The sequence below is a fragment of the Podarcis raffonei genome, chromosome 7 (genome assembly GCF_027172205.1).
Source record: "Podarcis raffonei isolate rPodRaf1 chromosome 7, rPodRaf1.pri, whole genome shotgun sequence".
NCBI lineage: Eukaryota > Metazoa > Chordata > Lepidosauria > Squamata > Lacertidae > Podarcis > Podarcis raffonei.
This window is the reverse complement of record NC_070608.1, coordinates 91,174,740-91,194,921: the sequence shown is the minus strand read 5'-3', so window position 1 is coordinate 91,194,921 and position 20,182 is coordinate 91,174,740. Positions and strand designations below refer to the sequence as shown.

The window sequence follows — 20,182 nt, the reverse complement described above, 5'->3', positions numbered from 1 at the left end:
TTACAGCTTGTATTTCATAGTATAATCTGGTCCTCCATTGCAGCAACTCAAAGGAAAGTGGACAGGCTCAGAATATGAATAGCATTTTTGTTTTCCTGCCAATTCTACTTACGCATTTGCTTTCACAGACCAGGGATACTGAAAGATCTCAAGACAATGGGCTCGGTGTCCCTCTTCATTTTCTTCATCACTCTGCTGGTACTCAGCAGGCAGGTAGGAACCTCCATCTTTTCCCACCTTTTCATACCACTTGAAAGGTTCGCTCTGCGTTTGTTTAGGAGGCTCCCACTGTTTCTCGCTTACTGCATTGTCACAGTTACCTCTCGCATTGAACAGCTGGATCGCCTTATGCTTGTTAGACAAAATGTTGTGGCGTGAAACAATCACCAGAGAACCCAATTGAACATCGTATTGGTTCTGAGGTGTGAAATAATTAAATCATCTTTGAAATTGTCATTTTTTACACCTTTAAACCCTAGAAGCTTGCCTTGAGATTTTTGCTCAGATTCCATTTGTTTGTGTACAACTTGCCTCCCCGCCCCGTTTAGATCCATAGAGGTAAGCAGCAAGGCAGGTTTATTTGTTTTATTGTTTACAGCATCTTGATCATACAGTGTTGTTCAGAAAAACTTGTTCTGGAAACCTCTATTCATAGTATCAAGAATTTTGTTTGCATGCTGCTTTGTATTTAGTGTAGGTTGCAAGACCAAGAAAAGTTGTTTATTTATTATTACGTTTATATCCTGCCTTCCCTTCAAGGATCTCAAGGTTTTGTGAACATTTTACCCCCAGCCACAAGGTCACCAAATGAGCTTCATGGTGGAGTGGAGATTTAAAACTGGGGTTTCCTAGTCCATCCCTCTAACCACTACCCCACACTGGCACCATAAGAAATGCTGTGATGATATGCTTGTCAGTTGTTGGTGAAAGCTAGTCAGCTATAGGTACAAAGAGCAGGGCCTTTTCTGTGGTGCCCCCTCTCAATTGGTGGAACTTAATTCTAGGCTAAATGAGGCAAGCTGACGTCTTTAAACAAGCTCTCTAGACACTTCTTTAGGATTGTCTTCGTGCTGTGCTGTGCATTGGGCTCTTTTTAGATCCCTGCTTTGTAGGGGGTTAGACCTTGGGGTCCCTTCCAACTCTACAATTCTGTGAGTCTGTGATTGAAATATAAGGTTGATCGTTGGGCTAGACTAGTTGGGCCTTATGGCCAAGGCTCATTGTAGTCCTACATTTATTTGTCATCAGAATCAGAGTTGTTTATTGTTGTATTTTAAATCTTGTTAAACTGCTGTGTGAGATTATTGTTCTGAAAAGTAGCACATAAACCTTTTCAATTAATACATGAATACATTCTTGTTTTTTTGTAGATGAACTCTAATATAAAACAGAGTATGTTGTTACTTGTAAAACTAAACAGTCAACTTTTTGAAAATGACAATTTCTATAGCATTGAGCTTCTCACATTATTATCCATTAAAGTACAGGTTTTTCATAACCTGTTGGGAGAGGTGTTTAAATATGAATTCAGGATTGTGTTTGCCCGTACCAATTTACTGATAATGACCAGTTTACTGCAGTAATTTCGGCAGTTTGGTTTTCTAAGAGGTCTATTTTTGTGTTACAACGGCTGGTGCTCTTTCACTTTATGAGCTCTGCTAGCAAGAGCTGAGAGCGACATTATTTGTTTTGCTCAGTAAATTAGCCTAGGATAGTAATGAGGCATTGAAAGGCCACAGTTCTAATTCTCATGATAAATATGCACTTGAACAAAGCATCTCTTGGCTATATTTTGCATTATAAGGTCAGTTTGGAAAATGGTTCATCATCTGAGTTTGCCTCATGGCACTATCTGTAAATGCTTTTGAGTAGAAACTGAAGTCAGTTCCTTGATTCTCACATAGATAATCAATTCTGAGGGCTTTTATTAAAAATATAGGGCCTGCCTTAGTGACTCAGTTCTGAAGTCCACCTGGATCCAATTGAAGAGGGTGTAAATAGGACGTGCCCTGCCAAGCAACTTCCCCACCTTCTTGTTTTTACTAAAGGTCGACTTGCTCTTCACATGGAGGTTTCACTCAGCTGTCACGGCTGACAGCACTCATTGCCAAAGTTCATGCGCTGGATACTTCAGGGCTGGATTACTGCAAGGCACTCTGTGTGGGGCTTCCCTCACACTTGATCCAGAGGCTACTTTTGGTGCAGGATGCTGCAGCACAATTGCTGACGGGAGTGAGGCCCTTTCAGGATACAGCACCTGTCATAGCTGACAACTTACAGATTTGAAAATAAGGGACCAGCAGCCTCAAAAATAAGGGATCAGCAGCCAAAATAAGGGATTTTGGCTTAGTTTATACAGGAATCCATCCAGCACTCATGGAGCCATGCTGCTTTGGCTGCGACTGACTGGGTTTTGCAGGGGGTTGGACTAGATGATCCTAAGGGTCTACAACCCCCACCAAAGAAGAGGGGCAGACAAAACTGATGAACGACGTAGAGATGGCAAAGCTTACAGGCAGAATTAGAAACCAGGAAGAGGATCTCTTTAATAAAGAATGGGGAAAGTTTATAATTTAGTTGAAAAGCTATTGTAAACACACATTGGTAGATTGACAGTAAACTTGTAGTAAAAATTTGAACTATGGATGGACAAATGATTTATAAAAATAGGGTTATGAAAGGGATGCAGAGGGGGAAATCACTACATTAAGATGCTGCACTGGTTGGAGGGGATGCTAAGCAGCATGTCGGGGCTGCCGTCATCCTGGCGCCAGGAGTTCCATCGGCTCTTGCCCACGCCGCCTGCGAGCCTGGCATGAGGCGGTTGTGGCGCAGCCGTGGCCGCTGACGCACCGCCCTTCTGCGTCCCTCCCCATCCCCTCCTCTTCCTCCTCCCTCAGGCCGCCTCCTCAGCCGCTGCCGCTGCCCCCTCCGACTTCCCCTGGCAGCGTGGCAGAAGTCTCGCAAGAGAGGGGCTGCCTGCCCACCCACCGCCACCCGTCTCCTCACGACGTGCCCCTGAGGGGGAAAAGGGAGAGATGGAGACACGGCAGCTTGTGCGCGTGCTCTCTCGAGGCGGAGGACCCCAAGCCGCTGCTTCCCTCCTGAGCCGGGGGAGCATGAAACCTGGGAAATTTAAGGGACATCATCAATCCAGGACAGCAGCGGGAAATGGCGCAGGGATAAGGGAGTTTCCCGCCAAAAAGGGACAGTTGACATTGATGTATTTTTATTTTGTTCCGTTTTATTTTGGTTTGGGGTTGGATATTGAGTGGGGTGGGGATTTGTTTTGTTTGGTACAATTGTTTTTGGTTTGATTTGTTTTTCTATTTTGTAAATGGAGGTTGGTTTGAGGCTTGGGATTACTACCATAGTGGGGCGAGGGAGGTATGGCGGTGGGGGCAGATGTCATAGGCGAAGGGGATCGAGATACGGATATGCTCGTACCCCTTCCAATCTGCACCCCATCCCGAGAGACGAGGGTAGGGTGAGCAAGGATTACTCACCTCCGTCACTGGTGTTGTGCAATGCCAGGTCTATAGGCAACAAAACCGCCACCCTGCGAGATTTCTTCACCTCGCAGGGGGTTGACCTGGCTTGTGTGACGGAGACCTGGGTGCGCGAAGGGTAAACTGCTACCTTACGAGAGATGGCGCCCCCGGGTTTCTCTCGCGGACTGTGGGCCGGGGGGGAGGGGTGGCATTATTAATCCAGGAAGATTGTTCTTTCAGGGCTCTACCATCGCCATCGATCCCCGGCATTGAATGTGTTGGCCTAGTGTGGGGCTCCGAGGAGAGCTTGGCTGTCTGGCTGGTGTACCGGCCACCTAGCGCACCAGCAGCCACCCTGTCAGGCCTGCTGGAGGCGGGGGCCGGCTGGGCCTTGGAGTTCCCTAACCTATTGGTATTGGGGGACTTCAACATCCATGCTGATGCCACTCCCTCCTCACAGGCTCTGGACCTGGTGTCTTCCATGGCGACACTAGGGCTCTCCCAGTTTGTTTCGGGCCCCACACATCAAGCAGGCCACACGCTGGATTTGATCTTTGGCGTCGGTATAGATGTGATCATGTCTCCTTCGATGAAGGTGCCATGGTCTGATCACTACGCTCTGAAAGCCAGGATTGATTTTCCACCCCCACCCTGCTTAGGTGGCGAGCCAATTTGGGCTCACCCGCAGAGGCTGATGGACCCTGATAGATTCCGTCAGGCCTTGCGGGACCTTGCTCCCCCTGGCGACTCATTGACTGAGCTTGTTGAGGGCTGGAATATCCAGCTCCTAGCAGCCATCGATGAGATCGCACCTAGGCGCCCTCTGCGACCCCGCAGAAACCGGGCTCCCTGGTTTACCGAGGAGCTTTGGAAAATGAAGCGGGACCTCAGACGGCTAGAGCGAGTATGGCGGGGTGCCCGTGACGGAGCCTCAAGAACATCTTATAGGGTTTTTATGAAAACGTACGAGATGGCAGTGAAGGCCGCTAAGAAGTCCTACTTCTCAGCCTCCATTGCCTCCGCTATCTCTCACCCGGTGCAATTATTTAGTATAATTAGGTCTTTAACGTCCCTTAAAGGACAGCCAAATTTAAATAACAATTTGACACACAGCTGTGAGGCATTTGCGAGCTTTTTTTGCGGAGCAGGTCCTGTTGCTCCGACATGGCCTCCCTGCCAATTTGGATACAATAAAGGAACTGGAGGCCCCTCGACTGGAGACTTCCGGTCAGTGCCAGCGACCGAAATGGCGGATTGCCTCTGAGCTCCGGAGGCAATCGGCTTCTGCGGAGCTGGGAACCACCGCTACGGCGAAGCGGGGGCCCGAAAAAGTCACAGGCGGGGAAGCCTGTGAACCGGAGGCTCGGCGGGCTCCTTTTGCACCCCCCCCCACTGCGAAGGAGTCTTTTTAAAGGCTCCTGAACAGGTCGGAGAGAGGCGCGGGGCTGAGAGCTGCAACCGTCTCCGCGAAGCGAAGCCGCACAGCCAGGGTCGGAGAGCGCTGATTTCTTCGCTGGAAAATTGGACATTAAAAAAGAACTACCCGTGAGTAGGATTTGAGAGCTAATTTGGAATAAATTTTCCAAGAATTTGGCACCGAAACGGGAAAGGTAAAAACAGGAAGTCGGCCTTCCCGGACTGTTAAAAGAGCAAAGCAAAGAGACTTCAAAGCTTTAACCGAGAAAGATGTTTCTGAAAGGGTTAAAATTCAACACCTAAAAGGAAATTCCCCCCTCTGTTTGCAGGGATAGGAGGGAGTGATTTAAGAGACATTTGCCCTGCCAAAAAAAAAAAAAGGGATTAAAAGTATATTTGCCGACTTTAAAACCTGGAAACGGACTGTCTCTGACAGGGAAGTCGATCAGTGGGAAGAACTGTCAAACTGCAAGGGTAAAAGTAAAAAAGTTTTGATTCAACTCTGTAAAGGATACTTTGTTTAGAATCATATTGAAAGTAACTTTTTAAGACTTGGAAAAATTGGACTTTTATTATTGGGGACCTATTAGGACTTTAGTTGTTTTAAAGTTGCAATATGAAGCTGGAATGTGTCCCCTAGAGGTATTATGTTGCAATAACATCTGAGTCAAGTAACCAAGCAGTGGAAAATTCCTTCTTAAAACAAACTTCCTTGGCGTGGGACTGACCTTGGGTTTTGAATGAGAGTGTTATGGCAGATGGAAAAGGGAAGATAGAGCTGTCACAGGAAAAAACCACCAGGTCTGGTAGACAATACAAGACTGATACTACACATCAGAGAAGGGCCTCAACAGCTGGTGTAGCGGGTACAGCAGGAGTTGCTGCCTCACAGGCAAAAACAAAAGCTATGTCATCTGAAGAGTTATTGGCGCAAGCACTGGGCAAGATAGATGCATCTTTGGAGAAATTAGCCAACCAGGTTGCAGAGACAAACAGACAAGTGGCTGAGGCCTCAGCAAAAATTGACTTGAACACTTCAAGTATCAATGAATTGGGGAAAAAGGTGAATTCCAATACACAGTCTATTGATAAATTATTGGAGGAATCGGCCTCAACTAGAAAGTTAGCCGAGGAAGCCAAAAACATTGCAACTGAGACCCAAGAGAAGATACCACCGGTATATAAGAAATTAGAAGAGCACGACCTGACATTGTCTATGATAGAGTTACAAAGGAAGGAGAGGAATTTAAGACTAAGGGGCGTACCAGAAAGTGAGAAAGATAATTTGGCAGACTTTCTCACAAAGGAACTGTTACAATTTTGGCAGCAAGGCCTGGGTGAAGAAGAATTCAAGGTAGTGAGTGCATTTAGACTTGGTAGAAGTCAAGGAAAGAATAAAGCAAGAGACTGTTTGATTACCTTAAGAACAAAGGACGAAAGGGATAAAATTTTGAACCTGCATTACCAAAGGACCTTAGAAATTGAAGAAGCATTTGTGGAAATTTTCAAGGACATACCTAAACATATTTTGGACGTAAGGGCCTACTACAGAGACTTGGTTGGCTTGTTGAGGAGAAATAAAATACTTTTCAGGTGGGAATTTCCCCAGGGTCTGTCTTTTAAGTTCAGAGGGGAAAAAATAAGAATAAGGACAGTAAATGACAAGGACAAATTTCTGAAAGACTACGAAGAGGATCTACAGAAGGAAGTGGAATCTGGAGAGGACACATCAGCGTTAGGAAAAGGAATTTTGGACATAGCAAACTTATCATTTGGATTCCCTGGTTCAGGGAAAGACAAGCCACCGACAGAAGAAGAACAACAACTTGGTGCTGTGGTAGGGAAACCTAAATAACCAATCATGTCTCTGCAACTCTTAAGCTGGAATTGTAATGGACTGAATTCCCCTAGAAAGAGAAAAGCTGTCTTTCACATATTGAAAAAAGAGCAATTGGATTTGATTTGCTTACAGGAAACACATGTAATGAGGCTACACAGGAAAATTCTTATTAATAAAAGATTAGGACAAGAGTTTATTTCGTCTGACAAAGTTAAAAAGAGAGGAGTGGTGATATACGCTAAGGAGAAACTTTTACCGAAATTTATTTTTAAAGATGAGCAAGGAAGATATTTGGCAATTGAAATTCAGTTTCAAGGAGAAAAATTTTTGATAGTAGGGGTGTATGCACCGAATGAGGGGAAATCGGAATTTTTTAAGAAGTTGCATGAGACTCTTATGGACTTTATGGATTACAATATAATTTTGATGAGAGACATGAATGGAGTTGTATCTACCTTTATGGACAAGGCGCAAAAACAGGTAGTCACTAAAGATGGTAGACTACCAAAAACTTTTTTTGAAATGACTGACAACATGGATTTGACTGATATTTGGAGAATTAAGAACCCCCTGGGGAGAGAGGGAACTTTTTTCTCTGAAGCCAAGATGACATGGACCAGAATTGACCAAATTTGGATTACTAGAGGAATGGCACCGAAGATTTAAAAAAAGTGGAGATCTGCCCTAAAACCTGCTCTGACCATAATGCTGTAAAGATGGAGATGAAACAAACAACAACCGGCACCTTTAGATGGAGGATGAATGACACCTTATTTAGAGATGAAGAAGTGTACAATAAGGCCCAAAAGACCTTAAGAGACTATTTTGAAATAAACTTGGCAACAAATGTGGAAAAAAGAGTAATCTGGGACGCAAGTAAAGCCGTGATGAGAGGGTTTTTGATACAACAGAATGCATTAAAAAAGAGAAGGCAAAATGAGAAAAAAGATAAAATTTTGGAGAAAATAAAAGAAGGTGAGAAAAAATTGAGAGCCAAGCCAAAGTCACAGGAGATTTTAAGAGAAATAAAGGTCCACCAAATTCAATATATGGAACTTATGAACCAGGAAATAGAATGGAAAATTAAACAGATGAGACAGAAGACATTTGAATCAGCGGATAAATGTGGGAAATTACTGGCTTGGCAACTGAAGAAAAGACAAAAACTAAACACCATTACAAATTTGGAAGTAGAAGGAAAAGATATACATAATCCAAATGAGATTAGAAACTGTTTCCAGAAGTACTTTAAACAATTATATGCACAAGGGCCACAGAATGAGAGGGGTATCGAAGAATTTTTAAAAACAAATGGATTACAAAAAAATTCACAAGAAAGTAAAGTATTGTTGAACTGTAAAATTTGTGACCAAGAGATAGAAGGGGCCATTCTAAATATGCAGCGGGGCAAATCTCCGGGACCAGATGGGCTGACTTCCAGATATTACAGATCTTTGAAGGACTGGTTAATTCAACCTTTGAAGGAGGTCTGCAATGAAATTTTGGAAGGGAAAAGGGCACCAGAAACGTGGAAAGAGGCTTATATCACACTTATACCGAAAACAGAGACTGAAAAGACTCAACTTAAGAACTACCGCCCCATATCCTTATTAAATGTGGATTACAAAATTTTTGCTGATATTTTGGCTAAGAGACTGAAAAGAGTATTGATTGAAGAGATTCATAAGGACCAAGCGGGCTTTCTGCCGGGAAGACACCTATCTGACAATTTGAGGAATGTAATTGACATTCTGGAAAAGTTAGAAGTGAACATAAACACTAAAGCTGTTCTGATATTTGTGGACGCGGAGAAAGCCTTTGACAACATTTCTTGGAGTTTTATGAAAAAGAATCTACAGGGTATGGGGGTAGGCCAAGGTTTTGAAAATGGTATAGGTGCAATATATTCTGAACAAAAGGCTAAATTAATTGTAAATAATATGGTTACGGAGCAATTTAAGATAGAAAAAGGGACACGACAAGGGTGCCCAATTTCCCCTTTACTTTTTATATCGGTCCTGGAGGTTTTGCTGAACATGATTAGAAAGGACCGGTTGGTTAAAGGTATACAGGTCGGAGCCAAACAGTATAAATTGAGAGCATTTGCAGATGACTTAGTTTTGACATTACAGGAGCCAGAATCTAGTACTAAAAGAGTTTTAGAATTAATTCAAGAATTTGGTCAAGTGGCAGGATTTAAACTGAATAAGTCAAAAACTAAGGTTTTAGAGAAAAACTTAATATTGTTTGAAAGAGAGAAGTTTCAGAATGAAACAGGCTTAACTGTTGTGAAGAAAGTGAAATACCTGGGGATCAATATGACATCTAAAAATGGGAATTTGTTTAGGGATAACTATGAAAAATGTTGGTCGGAAGTGAAAAAGGATTTAGAAATTTGGTCTAATCTGAAGCTTTCCTTGTTGGGTCGAATTGCAGCTATAAAGATGAATGTATTGCCTAGAATGTTGTTTTGGTTTCAAACATTGCAAATTGTGGACAAGATGGACTGTTTCAAGAAGTGGCAGAAAGATATTTCTAAATTTGTCTGGCAGGGCAAGAAGCCTAGAATAAAATTTAAGATTTTAACTGATGCAAAAGAAAGGGGTGGATTTGCCCTGCCAGACTTTAAACTTTATTACGAGTCAGCAGCGTTTTGCTGGCTGAAAGAGTGGTTGCTTCTTGAGAATACAGACATTTTGGACTTAGAAGGTTTTAATAATGTTTTTGGGTGGCATGCATATTTGTGGTATGACAAGGTTAAAGCACACAAAGCATTTAAAAATCATATTGTTAGGAGATCTCTGTTTAATGTCTGGATTAGATATAAGGATTTATTGGAAAACAAAACCCCAAGGTGGTTGTCGCCAATGGAAGCGAAAGCTCAGAAAAAGCTCAATATGGAGGCCAATTGGCCAAAATATTGGGAAATTTTAGGAGACAGGTTGAAACTACAGAGTTTTGAGAAGCTAAAAAATAAAGTGCAGGACTGGCTACATTATTATCAGATAATGGAGGCGTACAATCTAGACAAGAAAATTGGCTTCCAGGTGGAAAAATCTAAATTAGAAACAGAAGTGCTAGAACCTAAAACTAAGATTCTGTCAAAAATGTATAACTTGCTGTTGCAGTGGAATACGCAGGATGAAACGGTTAAATCTGCAATGATTAAATGGGCACAGGACATTGGTCATAACATTATGTTTGCTGACTGGGAACAGTTGTGGACCACCGGTATGAAATTTACAGCATGTAATGCCTTAAGAGAGAATATTATGAAAATGATATACAAGTGGTACATGACACCAGTCAAGCTTGCTAAAATTTATCATTTGCCCGATAATAAATGTTGGAAATGTAAACAAAATGAAGGTACATTCTTTCACCTTTGGTGGACGTACCCAAAGATTAAGGCTTTCTGGGAGATGATTTATAATGAAATGAAAAAGGTATTTAAATATACCTTCCTGAAGAAACCAGAGGCCTTCCTCTTGGGCATAGTCGGCCAATTGGTGCCAAAGAAGGATAGAACTTTTTTAATGTATGCAACAACAGCAGCAAGAATACTTGTAGCAAAGCACTGGAAGACGCAAGACCTACCCACTCTGGAAGAATGGCAGACGAAGCTGATTGACTGTATGGGATTGGCAGAAATGACTGGCAGAATCCGCGACCAGGGAGAAGAGTCGGCAGAAGAAGATTGGAAGAAATTTAAGGACTATTTAAAGAAATACTGTAACATTACTGAATCTTGAAGGGAGTTGGATTGAAACTAATGGTTTCTAGCTGCTATGGTAAAAGAATATGGAAGAAATGTTTTTCTTTTTTCTTTTGTTTCAATAAGGTTTAAGTTATAATAATTTAAGAAGCTGAATAGAAAATAAGGTGTTAATTAATTGCGAAGTTAGGAGATTAGGATTTGCTGGATAAATAATTTGAACTAGAAAACAAGAAGGGGAGGTATGAGGAAGTCAAGGGACGATGGTTTGGAAATCAGGTTTTGAAAATTATGTGTTTTTAATATTGTCTTTTTTCTTTGTGCTTTTTTTTCCTTCTTTTTGTTTGTGTAAAACGGAAAATTTTAATAAATATTATATATATATATATATATATATATATATATATATATATATATATATATATAAATATATAAATAAAATGGAGGCCCCTCGTCTGTCCTCGGGTCCAGTATACGAGGTGCGGGCCCCCCTGGGTGATATCATCAATTTGTCCCTTGGCACGGGGATATTCCCAGGGGAACTGAAGGAGGCAGTGGTGCGTCCGCTCTTAAAGAAAACATCATTAGATCCCTTAGATCTATCCAATTACCACCCGGTTTCGAATCTTCCATTCCTGGGTAAGGTGATTGAGAGAGCGGTTGCTGAACAGCTTGGTAGGTTTCTGGATGAAACATCGGCTCTCGGTCCATTCCAGTCCGGCTTCCGCGCTGGTCATGGGACCGAGACGGCTCTGGTCGCCCTAACAGATGATCTCCGCAGGCAGCTGGATCGAGGCGGGTCGGGGCTGCTGATTCTTCTAGACCTGTCAGCAGCCTTCGACATGGTCGATCACGAACTCCTGGACCACCGCGTTGCCGACGTGGGGATCCAGGGCACAGTCCTTCAATGGCTGCGCTCGTTTCTCTCTGGTCGGGGACAGAGGGTGGCACTTGGGGGGAATTGTCATCGTGCCACTCCTTGGTGTGTGGAGTGCCTCAGGGTGCGATACTCTCCCCGATGCTTTTCAACATCTTTATGCGCCCCCTCGCCCAGCTTGTCCGGAGTTTTGGGCTGGGTTGCCATCAGTATGCCGATGACACCCAACTCTATCTGTTGATGGATGGCCATCCTGACTCGGCCCCAGACACACTGACCAGATGTCTGGAAGCTGTGGCTGGATGGTTACGTGGGAGCCGGTTGAAGCTAAATCCTTCGAAGACAGAGGTCCTCTGGCTGGGACGGGACAATATGGGATTGAGGGGGAAACTCCCATCTCTTGCGGGGACGCAATTAGTGCCAGCACCGTCCGTTAAGTGTTTGGGTGTAATCTTCGATACCTCCCTCTCTATGGAGGCACAGATTACAGCTATAACAAAGGCGGCATTTTTTCATCTCCGCCAAGCTAAGCAGTTGGCTCCTTATCTCTCTCGCCCTGACCTAGCCACTGTGATCCACGCGACGGTCACCTCCAGATTGGAACTCGCTCTACGTGGGGCTGCCCTTGAGACTGACCCAGAAACTCCAGCGGGGTCTTCGCTGCGAGATCATATTCATCCGGTACTATACCAGCTGCACTGGCTCCTGGTGGAGTACAGGATCAGGTTTAAGGTGCTGGTTTTAACCTTTAAAGCCCTATACGGCCTAGGACCCTCGTACCTACGGGACCGCCTCTCCTGGTATGTCCCACAGAGAAATTTACGGTCTGCAAATAAAAACATCCTGAAGATCCCAGGCCACAGAGAGGTTAGGCTGGCCTCAACTAGAGCCAGGGCTTTCTCGGCCGCAGCTCCAATCTGGTGGAATGCTCTGTCACAAGAGACTAGGGCCCTGCGGGACCTGACATCTTTCCGCAGGGCCTGCAAGACAGAGCTGTTCCACCAGGCCTTTGGTCAGGGCGCAGCCTGACCCCCTCCTCTGGCAATCTGCACAGAATTTTGCTTAATGGTTGCCATCAGTTTGATTTTAATTAATTTTATAATGAATGTTTTTAGAATGCTGGATTATTTTGATTGTTGTTAGCCGCCCTGAGCCCAGCTTCGGCTGGGGAGGGCGGGATATAAATAAAATTAATTATTATTATTATTAATTTACACCGCGCGTCATACAAAGCCATTAACAACTTGGGCCAGTTTACCTACGAGATCCTCTGACCCTGCCTGTGCCCTCTCAGCTGCCTCGGTCTGTGGATTTGGCACTATTACAGACGCCTTCGTAAGAAATTTGCTGTTTTGTGTGGCTGCACCTAGACTTTGGAACTCCCTGCCTCTTGAGATCAAGCAAGCGCCTTCACTGTACTTTTTTTGGCACATGCTGATAACATTCCTGTTTAAACAAGCCCTACTCAGATGCTTAGAAAGTTGAGGTAATTCTAATCTGCTTTAGTATTTTAACTTTTGTACGTTTTAAAGCAGAACTATTACTTGATTTTACTGTTTCATCTTTTTGTAAACCGCTCTGAGGTTTTTTATAATCAAGCGGGGTATAAAGTTTATGAAATAAGTAAGTAATGTTGTCCCTCACCACATTTTGTGTCAGTGTTGTCTGGTGAAGCACTTTGAGTTTCCCAGTCCTGAACCAGTTTCACCAGTCCATCCCCTCTAGAAATATGTCACCCAAAGATTAATAAAGCAGATCTGTTTTATGTCAGCTAAAACGAGAACAAAAAAGGAGCAGCATTGCTGTTGTTTTTCTTTGCCTCTTTGCCTGACTCTCCTTAGCGCTGCCTCAGCAGGACTGCAGATTTGTTGCCTTGCCTAGCTCTGTGTTTTTGCCCTGCCGTGCCAGTGGGGCTTAGCTGGGCCAGCAGGAACCAGCCCAAGACTGAGGCTGTTTAATTCCATCCAGATATTGTTCTCCTGTGGGCTGTGTCAGTATTGTGCTTGTGGAATGCAATTTAATTGAAACTCTCCTTACCACTGTGGAATATTAATACTGTGATAAAGTACCTTATTAAGCTTTGAGTAGACTTTAACTCTTATTTGGTGGCTAGTGCTGAGCAAGAGGAGTATTTTAATTTGCTGCTGAGTTGCAGTTAAAGGTCAGATCTTGTGAATCTTTTGCCAGCCCCACAACCTCAACCTCTCCAGCCGTTGAGCTTCTGGCGTGTAACATGGTTCATAGGCAACTAGTGCTTGAATCATAGAATTGTAGGGTTGTAAGGGACTGCAAGGGTCATCTAGTCCAACCCCCTGCAGTGCAGGAATCTTTTGCCCAACGTGGAACTCGAACCCATGACCCTGAGATGAAGAGTCTCCTGCTCTACTGACTGAGCTATCCCAGTTAGCTGCTGGATTGCACGGTGTGCACACACACATCTATTCCAGTGCAATCTTTGTTCTTTCAAAAAAATGTTTTATTTAGATTATTTTAAAAATCTGTATACAATATTTTGCCATCTTTTATTATAATTTCTTTTTGTTAAATATATTTTTATTGAACAGTTTTAACAGACAAATTATCAATCAATATAACCAATTACATTCCCCCCTTTTATTCCCTCCCATTCCTTCCTCTCCCACCCTCCAGAGACTTCCCTCAGCTCCACACTCTGATTTGTTTGCACATATTATTCTCTGCATGTTAAAAAGTTATACATATCATTACCTTATCTATCCTATGTTCCACTAATAAATTTGTGGATGTTTATTCAAAACCTGCCAAGGAATGCAAGTCTTTTTAAATACCGTATTTTTTGCTCTATAAGACTCACTTTCCCCCCCCCTAAAAAGTAAGGGGAAATGTGTGTGCGTCTTATGGAGCGAATGCAGGTTGTGCAGCTATCCCAGAAGCCAGAACAGCAAGAGGGATTGCTGCTTTCACTGCACAGCGATCCCTCTTGCTGTTCTGGCTTCTGAGATTCAGAATATTTTTTTTCTTGTTTTCCTCCTCCAAAAACTAGGTGCGTCTTGTGGTCTGGTGCGTCTTATAGAGTGAAAAATACGGTGGTTTGTAAAAAGTTCCCATTCTTCCTTGAAGTCACGGTTGTCCTCTCGTAGTTTATATGTTAATTTGTCCTAAAATCCCTAACAAAAATGCTTCTGGTTCTTTTACAAATGTCATTTTGAACATTTTTTTCAGTTCATTATATTTCATCTCCCAATTTTTTTAAACTTCTCTACATTCCCACCACATATGATACAAAGTACCTTCTTTTTCCTTACATTTCCAACATATATTTGACACAGTTTTATACATTTTTGCCATTTTTACTGGTGTGATATACCATCTATACATCTTTTTCATATAGTTTTCCTTCAGAAGAGAACAGTCTGTAAATTTCAAATCTACTTTCCACAATTTTTCCCAGTTCTCAAATTGTATATTATGTCCTATATGTTGCACCCATTTAATCATAACCGATTTGACCTCCTCGTCTTTCGTTTCCCATTCTAGCAGTATACTATATTCTTTCTTCAATAACTTTGTGTCTTCTTCTATAACCTCTTTTTGGAATCTAGAGATTGTATAACTAAACCCTTTTTTGCTATCTTCCTTATAAATTTCATTTAATTGTCTGTAATGCAACCAACTCTGAAAATGGTCTTTAATTTCATCATAATCTTTTCGTTTCCATTTCCATTTTCCTTCTTGATTTCTCAATAAGTCTCTGTATGTAGGCTGTTATGTACTGAAGTTCTCACCCTGGGCCAGCAGGGGGATACTGTAGATATGCAAATGAAGGATCGAAAATTACGTTCAGTGATTGGATAGTTTTAGAAAGTTGTCACAGTAACGTGGTACTGGAGCTCTATATAAGCAGGCTGACTGAGCCCTTCAGTTCAGTTCTGTCCTGGCCTGTGAATAAACAAGAGCTGTTTGAAGAATTGCTTAACACAGGCCATTTCCCCTTTTTACCGAGCGGTATGAGTAATGAAGCTTCAATTGGTGAGAGCCACCAAGGTGTTTTTTGTTCTATTAAATCTTTATATCTCTTCCATACTCATTAATGATTTCCTAATGAAGTGATTGCAAAATCCTTTATGTACTTTCCCTTTTCCATAGCATAAATATGCATGGCATCCATATCTGTTATCATGACCTTCTAAATCTAATGCTTCTTCCTTTTCCAGTTTTATCCAGTCCCTAATCCAAACCAAGCATGCAGCCTCATAGTACAGTTTAAGGTCTGGGAGGGCGAGGGCCTCCTCTTTCTCTTGTGTCTATAAGTAAGGTAAAGGTAAAGGGACCCCTGACCATTAGGGCCAGTCGTGACCGGCTCTGGGGTTGCGGCGCTCATCTCGCTTTATTGGCCGAGGGAGCCGGCGTACAGCTTCCAGGTCATGTGGCCAGCATAACTAAGCCGCTTCTGGCGAACCAGAGCAGCGCACGGAAACGCCGTTTACCTTCCCGCCAGAGCGGTATCTGTTGATCTACTTGCACTTTGATGTGCTTTCGAACTGCAGTTTCTGCAGTTCAGGTTCTCTCCCCTCTCCACACTTTTGCACAAGAGAAGCCTTCCTCACCTGCAGAACATTGAGGTGGGAGGTGATGGGAGGGTGGAGCAAACCTCTGATGAAGGAGGACTTGTCCACTCATTAAACAGGAAGTATGACAAAGCTGTTTGAACGAGTGTTAGGAATAGTGTTTTCATATTTCCCAGGAGGCCATCTTTAAAGGATTTATTAAATATAAAAGTGATAAGAGAGTTGTTGTTGTTGTTGTTGTTGTTTAGTCGTGTCCGACTCTTCGTGACCCCATGGACCAGAGCACGCCAGGCACTTCTGTCTTCCACTGTCTCCCGCAGTTTGGTCAGACTCATGTTTGTAGCTTCGAGAACACTGTCCCACCATCTCGTCCTCTGTCGTCCCCTTCTCCTTGTGCCCTCAATCTTTCCCAACATCAGGGTCTTTTCCAGGGAAAAGACTACCTTTTTTCACCCCACATTTCCAGCAATTCTTGTTTCCTGTTTTATACATCCTTGTCAGTTTAATTGGAGTGAGGTACCATCTATACATCATTTTTAACAGCTTTTCTTTCAACCATGTACATGCTGTAAATTTTAGCCCAGTGTTCCATAATTTTGACCAATTCTTATACTCAGTGTTATGGCCAACATCCATTACCCATTTAATCATAATTTACTGGAGTGGCTTGCCGGTTCCTGCTCCAGGTGGATCACGTTTGGTCAAAACTCTCCACTATGACCTGTCCATCTTGGGTGGCCCTGCACGGCATAGCTCATAGCTTCTCCGAGTTATTCAAGCCCCTTCGCCACGGCAAGGCAGTGATCCATGAAGGGGGATAAGAGAGGAGCATCCAGTAATTTAATATGCATCACGAGTACATTGATAATGCTAGACTGATATTTCCTATTTGGTGATGAATAGGTTTTTATTCTTTGGCTCTGCATAGGAATGTCATCAGCTTCAGTGTTTAAGTCATCCATTTGGCATTCCAATAATTTTTTAATAACAGTACAGTGGTACCTCGGGTTAAGTACTTAATTCGTTCCGGAGGTCCATACTTAACCTGAAACTGTTCTTAACCTGAAGCACCACTTTAGCTAATGGGGCCTCCTGCTTCCGCCGCGTGATTTCTGTTCTCATCCTGAAGCAAAGTTCTTAACCCAAGGTACTATTTCTGGGTTAGCGGAGTCTGTAACCTGAAGCGTATGTAACCCGAGGTACCACTGTAATAACTGATGATCTGCAAGATAGTGAAGTGAAATGTGATGCGTGTATTTAGGGCTCAATTCTGAATTTCAGATTTAAAGACCAGGTCAACCCCCACGGCTGCTTTTAGAGGGATAAGGAAATGGCAAAGAGGGAGGGAGGGAGAAAGAACACAGTTGTGGTTTCTGCACTGAAGATTGAGACATCAGAATGAAAGTTGGTACAGGCACTTTTATTTTGTGTCTTTCAAGTGTCAACTCCTCCTTGGTCCCTGCACCTGTTCTCCAGGGAAACAGGAAAGATGTAAAACTTAATACAGTACAATATCTCTTTTGAAGACTGCTGAAGTTTGAAGACCAGTATGACTCTCCACACCTCTTTTGAAGCAGGGGGAATTCAAAGAAAATTGTAATTTGCCTTTGGAAGGAAAGCCTTCTGAATACTGTGACTTCCTAGTTTCTTGCAGTACAGTGCTTTAAGCACAACCTTGGCTTCCATTTTGCAAACAAAGAAAACTCTCCAATTCAGATTTCCTTCTCTCTTCCCCAATCCTTTAAATCCAACAGAAAATGTCATTGTAAATTAATTCAACTGCAGGTTTATGGTTCTTTAGCATTTCCTTTACTATCTTAGAACAACCTGTATATTAAGTAGGGCTTTCCCCATATTTGCCCTGTCTTCTGCTGCATTTTGGATCTGCCCTGCTTTGAAAATCTCCCTTCTCTGAGGTGAGTTAAATAGGAGCCATGAAGCAGAGCTACTATTCCCAAGGTTTTCTTCTTTTTGTTATAATTTTCAATTCTTTGCTTCCCCCCACCCCCGCCTTACTAGAGCTTGTTCTGTTTAAACATTGTTCATGCTGTCGCTGCAGAATTGAGGCTGGTATAAAGGTACGCCTGGAAGGCAGGCTGCCCCATCCATTCCCAAATATATTGTTGGCCACTATCATTTGCTTCCTTCAGCTCCACTGCTCTAAAAAGGTGATTCGGAGGTGTCAGGGAACTGCCATCAGCTCAGAGGCGAGAGGTGGAAGGGTAGCTGGGTTACAGGGAGCCTCCAAAGATCGTGAGAAGCAGCACTTCCTCCGCGGAGGAGGGAAGCCCCGCCTCTAGTGGGGAAGAGATGCAGGGCTCGGAACATGCAAGAGAGAGCCAAAGAACCGTGCTTGAGCAAAGCGGGGGGGAGGCAGGTCCCCCTTTGGCCACGCCCTCTCTGCACAGTAGGTTTACGCGCAGAGAGGGGAGGCGTCGGCTGGGGGTCAAGAGACTACCCTGCTGGGGAAAGTTTAAGGACCCCCCACTCTCAGATTCTGCTAGTGACTGAGCAAGACATGGAATTGAGACGTTCTTCACTGTAAACGTTTTTGCACCAATAATAAAGCCTTTGAAAAGACCAGTGGGGATCTTGCCTGTTCGCTCTTGAGCAACCACGCCGGTAGGCGTAACAGGAGGCTTTGGACACCTGTGGCCTCTGAGACTTCCCATCCTCGGCTGTTATCCCAAACCACCATGAGTGATTCGTCTGCAGACTCCAGATTAGACCCAGACATGGGCTCGCCCTCAAGTCCTTCATGACTCGCTGTTTCCGCTGGGGCAAATAGAAAGGGACCATTCCACTGGGCTGGAAGCCCTCTTTCAAAAAACTGTTTTGTAACTTCTCCTTTTATGGGTATGTTCGTAGCAAAAGGAAGAACAAAGAAACAGTGGGGTCACTCAGAGGAGAAGATGGTGAAATGCAAACAGGGGACACAGAAAGGGCTGAACTCCTCAATGCCTTCTTTGCCTCAGTCTTCTCCGATAAAGAAAACAATGCCCGACCTGAAGAATTTGGAGCAAATGATTCAGCAGAGGAAACACAGCCCAGAATAACTAAGGAGATAGTACAAGAATACTTGGCTAGTCTAGATGTATTCAAGTCTCCAGGGCCAGACGAACTGCATCCAAGAGTATTAAAAGAACTGGCAGATGTGATCTCAGAACCACTGGCAGTCATCTTTGAGAATTCCTGGAGAACAGGCGAAGTCCCGGCAGACTGGAGGAGGGCAAATGTTGTCCCTATTTTCAAAAAGGGGAAAAGAGAGGACCCAAATAATTACCGCCCAGTCAGTCTGACATCAATACCAGGGAAGATTCTGGAGCAGATCATTAAGCAAACAGTCTGTGAGCACCTGGAAAGGAATGCTGTGATCACCAATAGTCAGCATGGATTTCTGAAAAATAAGTCATGTCAGACTAACCTGATCTCGTTTTTTGACAGAATTACAAGCCTGGTAGATGAAGGGAACGCAGTGGATGTAGCCTACCTTGATTTCAGCAAGGCATTTGACAAGGTGCCCCATGATATTCTTGTAAAGAAGCTGGTAAAATGCGGTCTTGACTATGCTACCACTCAGTGGATTTGTAACTGGCTGATTGACCGAACTCAAAGGGTGCTCATCAATGGTTCCTCTTCATCCTGGAGAAGAGTGACTAGTGGGGTGCCACAGGGTTCTGTCTTGGGCCCGGTCTTATTCAACATCTTTATCAACGACTTGGGTGATGGACTCAAGGGCATCCTGATCAAATTTGCAGATGACACCAAACTGGGAGGGGTGGCTAACACCCCAGAGGACAGGATCACACTTCAAAACGACCTTGACAGATTAGAGAACTGGGCCAAAACAAACAAGATGAATTTTAACAGGGAGAAATGTAAAGTATTGCACTTGGGCAAAAAAAATGAGAGGCACAAATACAAGATGGGTGACACCTGGCTTGAGAGCACTACATGTGAAAAGGATCTAGGAGTCTTGGTTGACCACAAACTTGACATGAGCCAACAGTGTGACGCGGCAGCTAAAAAAGCCAATGCAATTCTGGGCTGCATCAATAGGAGTATAGCATCTAGATCAAGGGAAGTAATAGTGCCACTGTATTCTGCTCTGGTCAGACCTCACCTGGAGTACTGTGTCCAGTTCTGGGCACCACAGTTCAAGAAGGACACTGACAAACTGGAACGTGTCCAGAGGAGGGCAACCAAAATGGTCAAAGGCCTGGAAACGATGCCTTATGAGGAACGGCTAAGGGAGCTGGGCATGTTTAGCCTGGAGAAGAGGAGGTTAAGGCCATG

The 20,182-nt window shown here is 43.6% G+C and overlaps 1 protein-coding gene across 8 annotated transcripts in view; it reads left to right on the top strand.

Annotated features, from left to right (window-relative positions):
• ADCY2 (adenylate cyclase 2) overlaps positions 1-20,182 on the top strand; it is a 142,861-nt gene that overhangs the window by 100,382 nt on the left and 22,297 nt on the right. For all 8 annotated transcript variants that reach the window (XM_053397533.1, XM_053397536.1, XM_053397531.1 and 5 more), the window contains one exon: positions 129-213. In XM_053397533.1, coding sequence (XP_053253508.1) covers positions 129-213 — 85 coding nt within the window. The remainder of the gene's footprint in view (positions 1-128; positions 214-20,182) is intronic.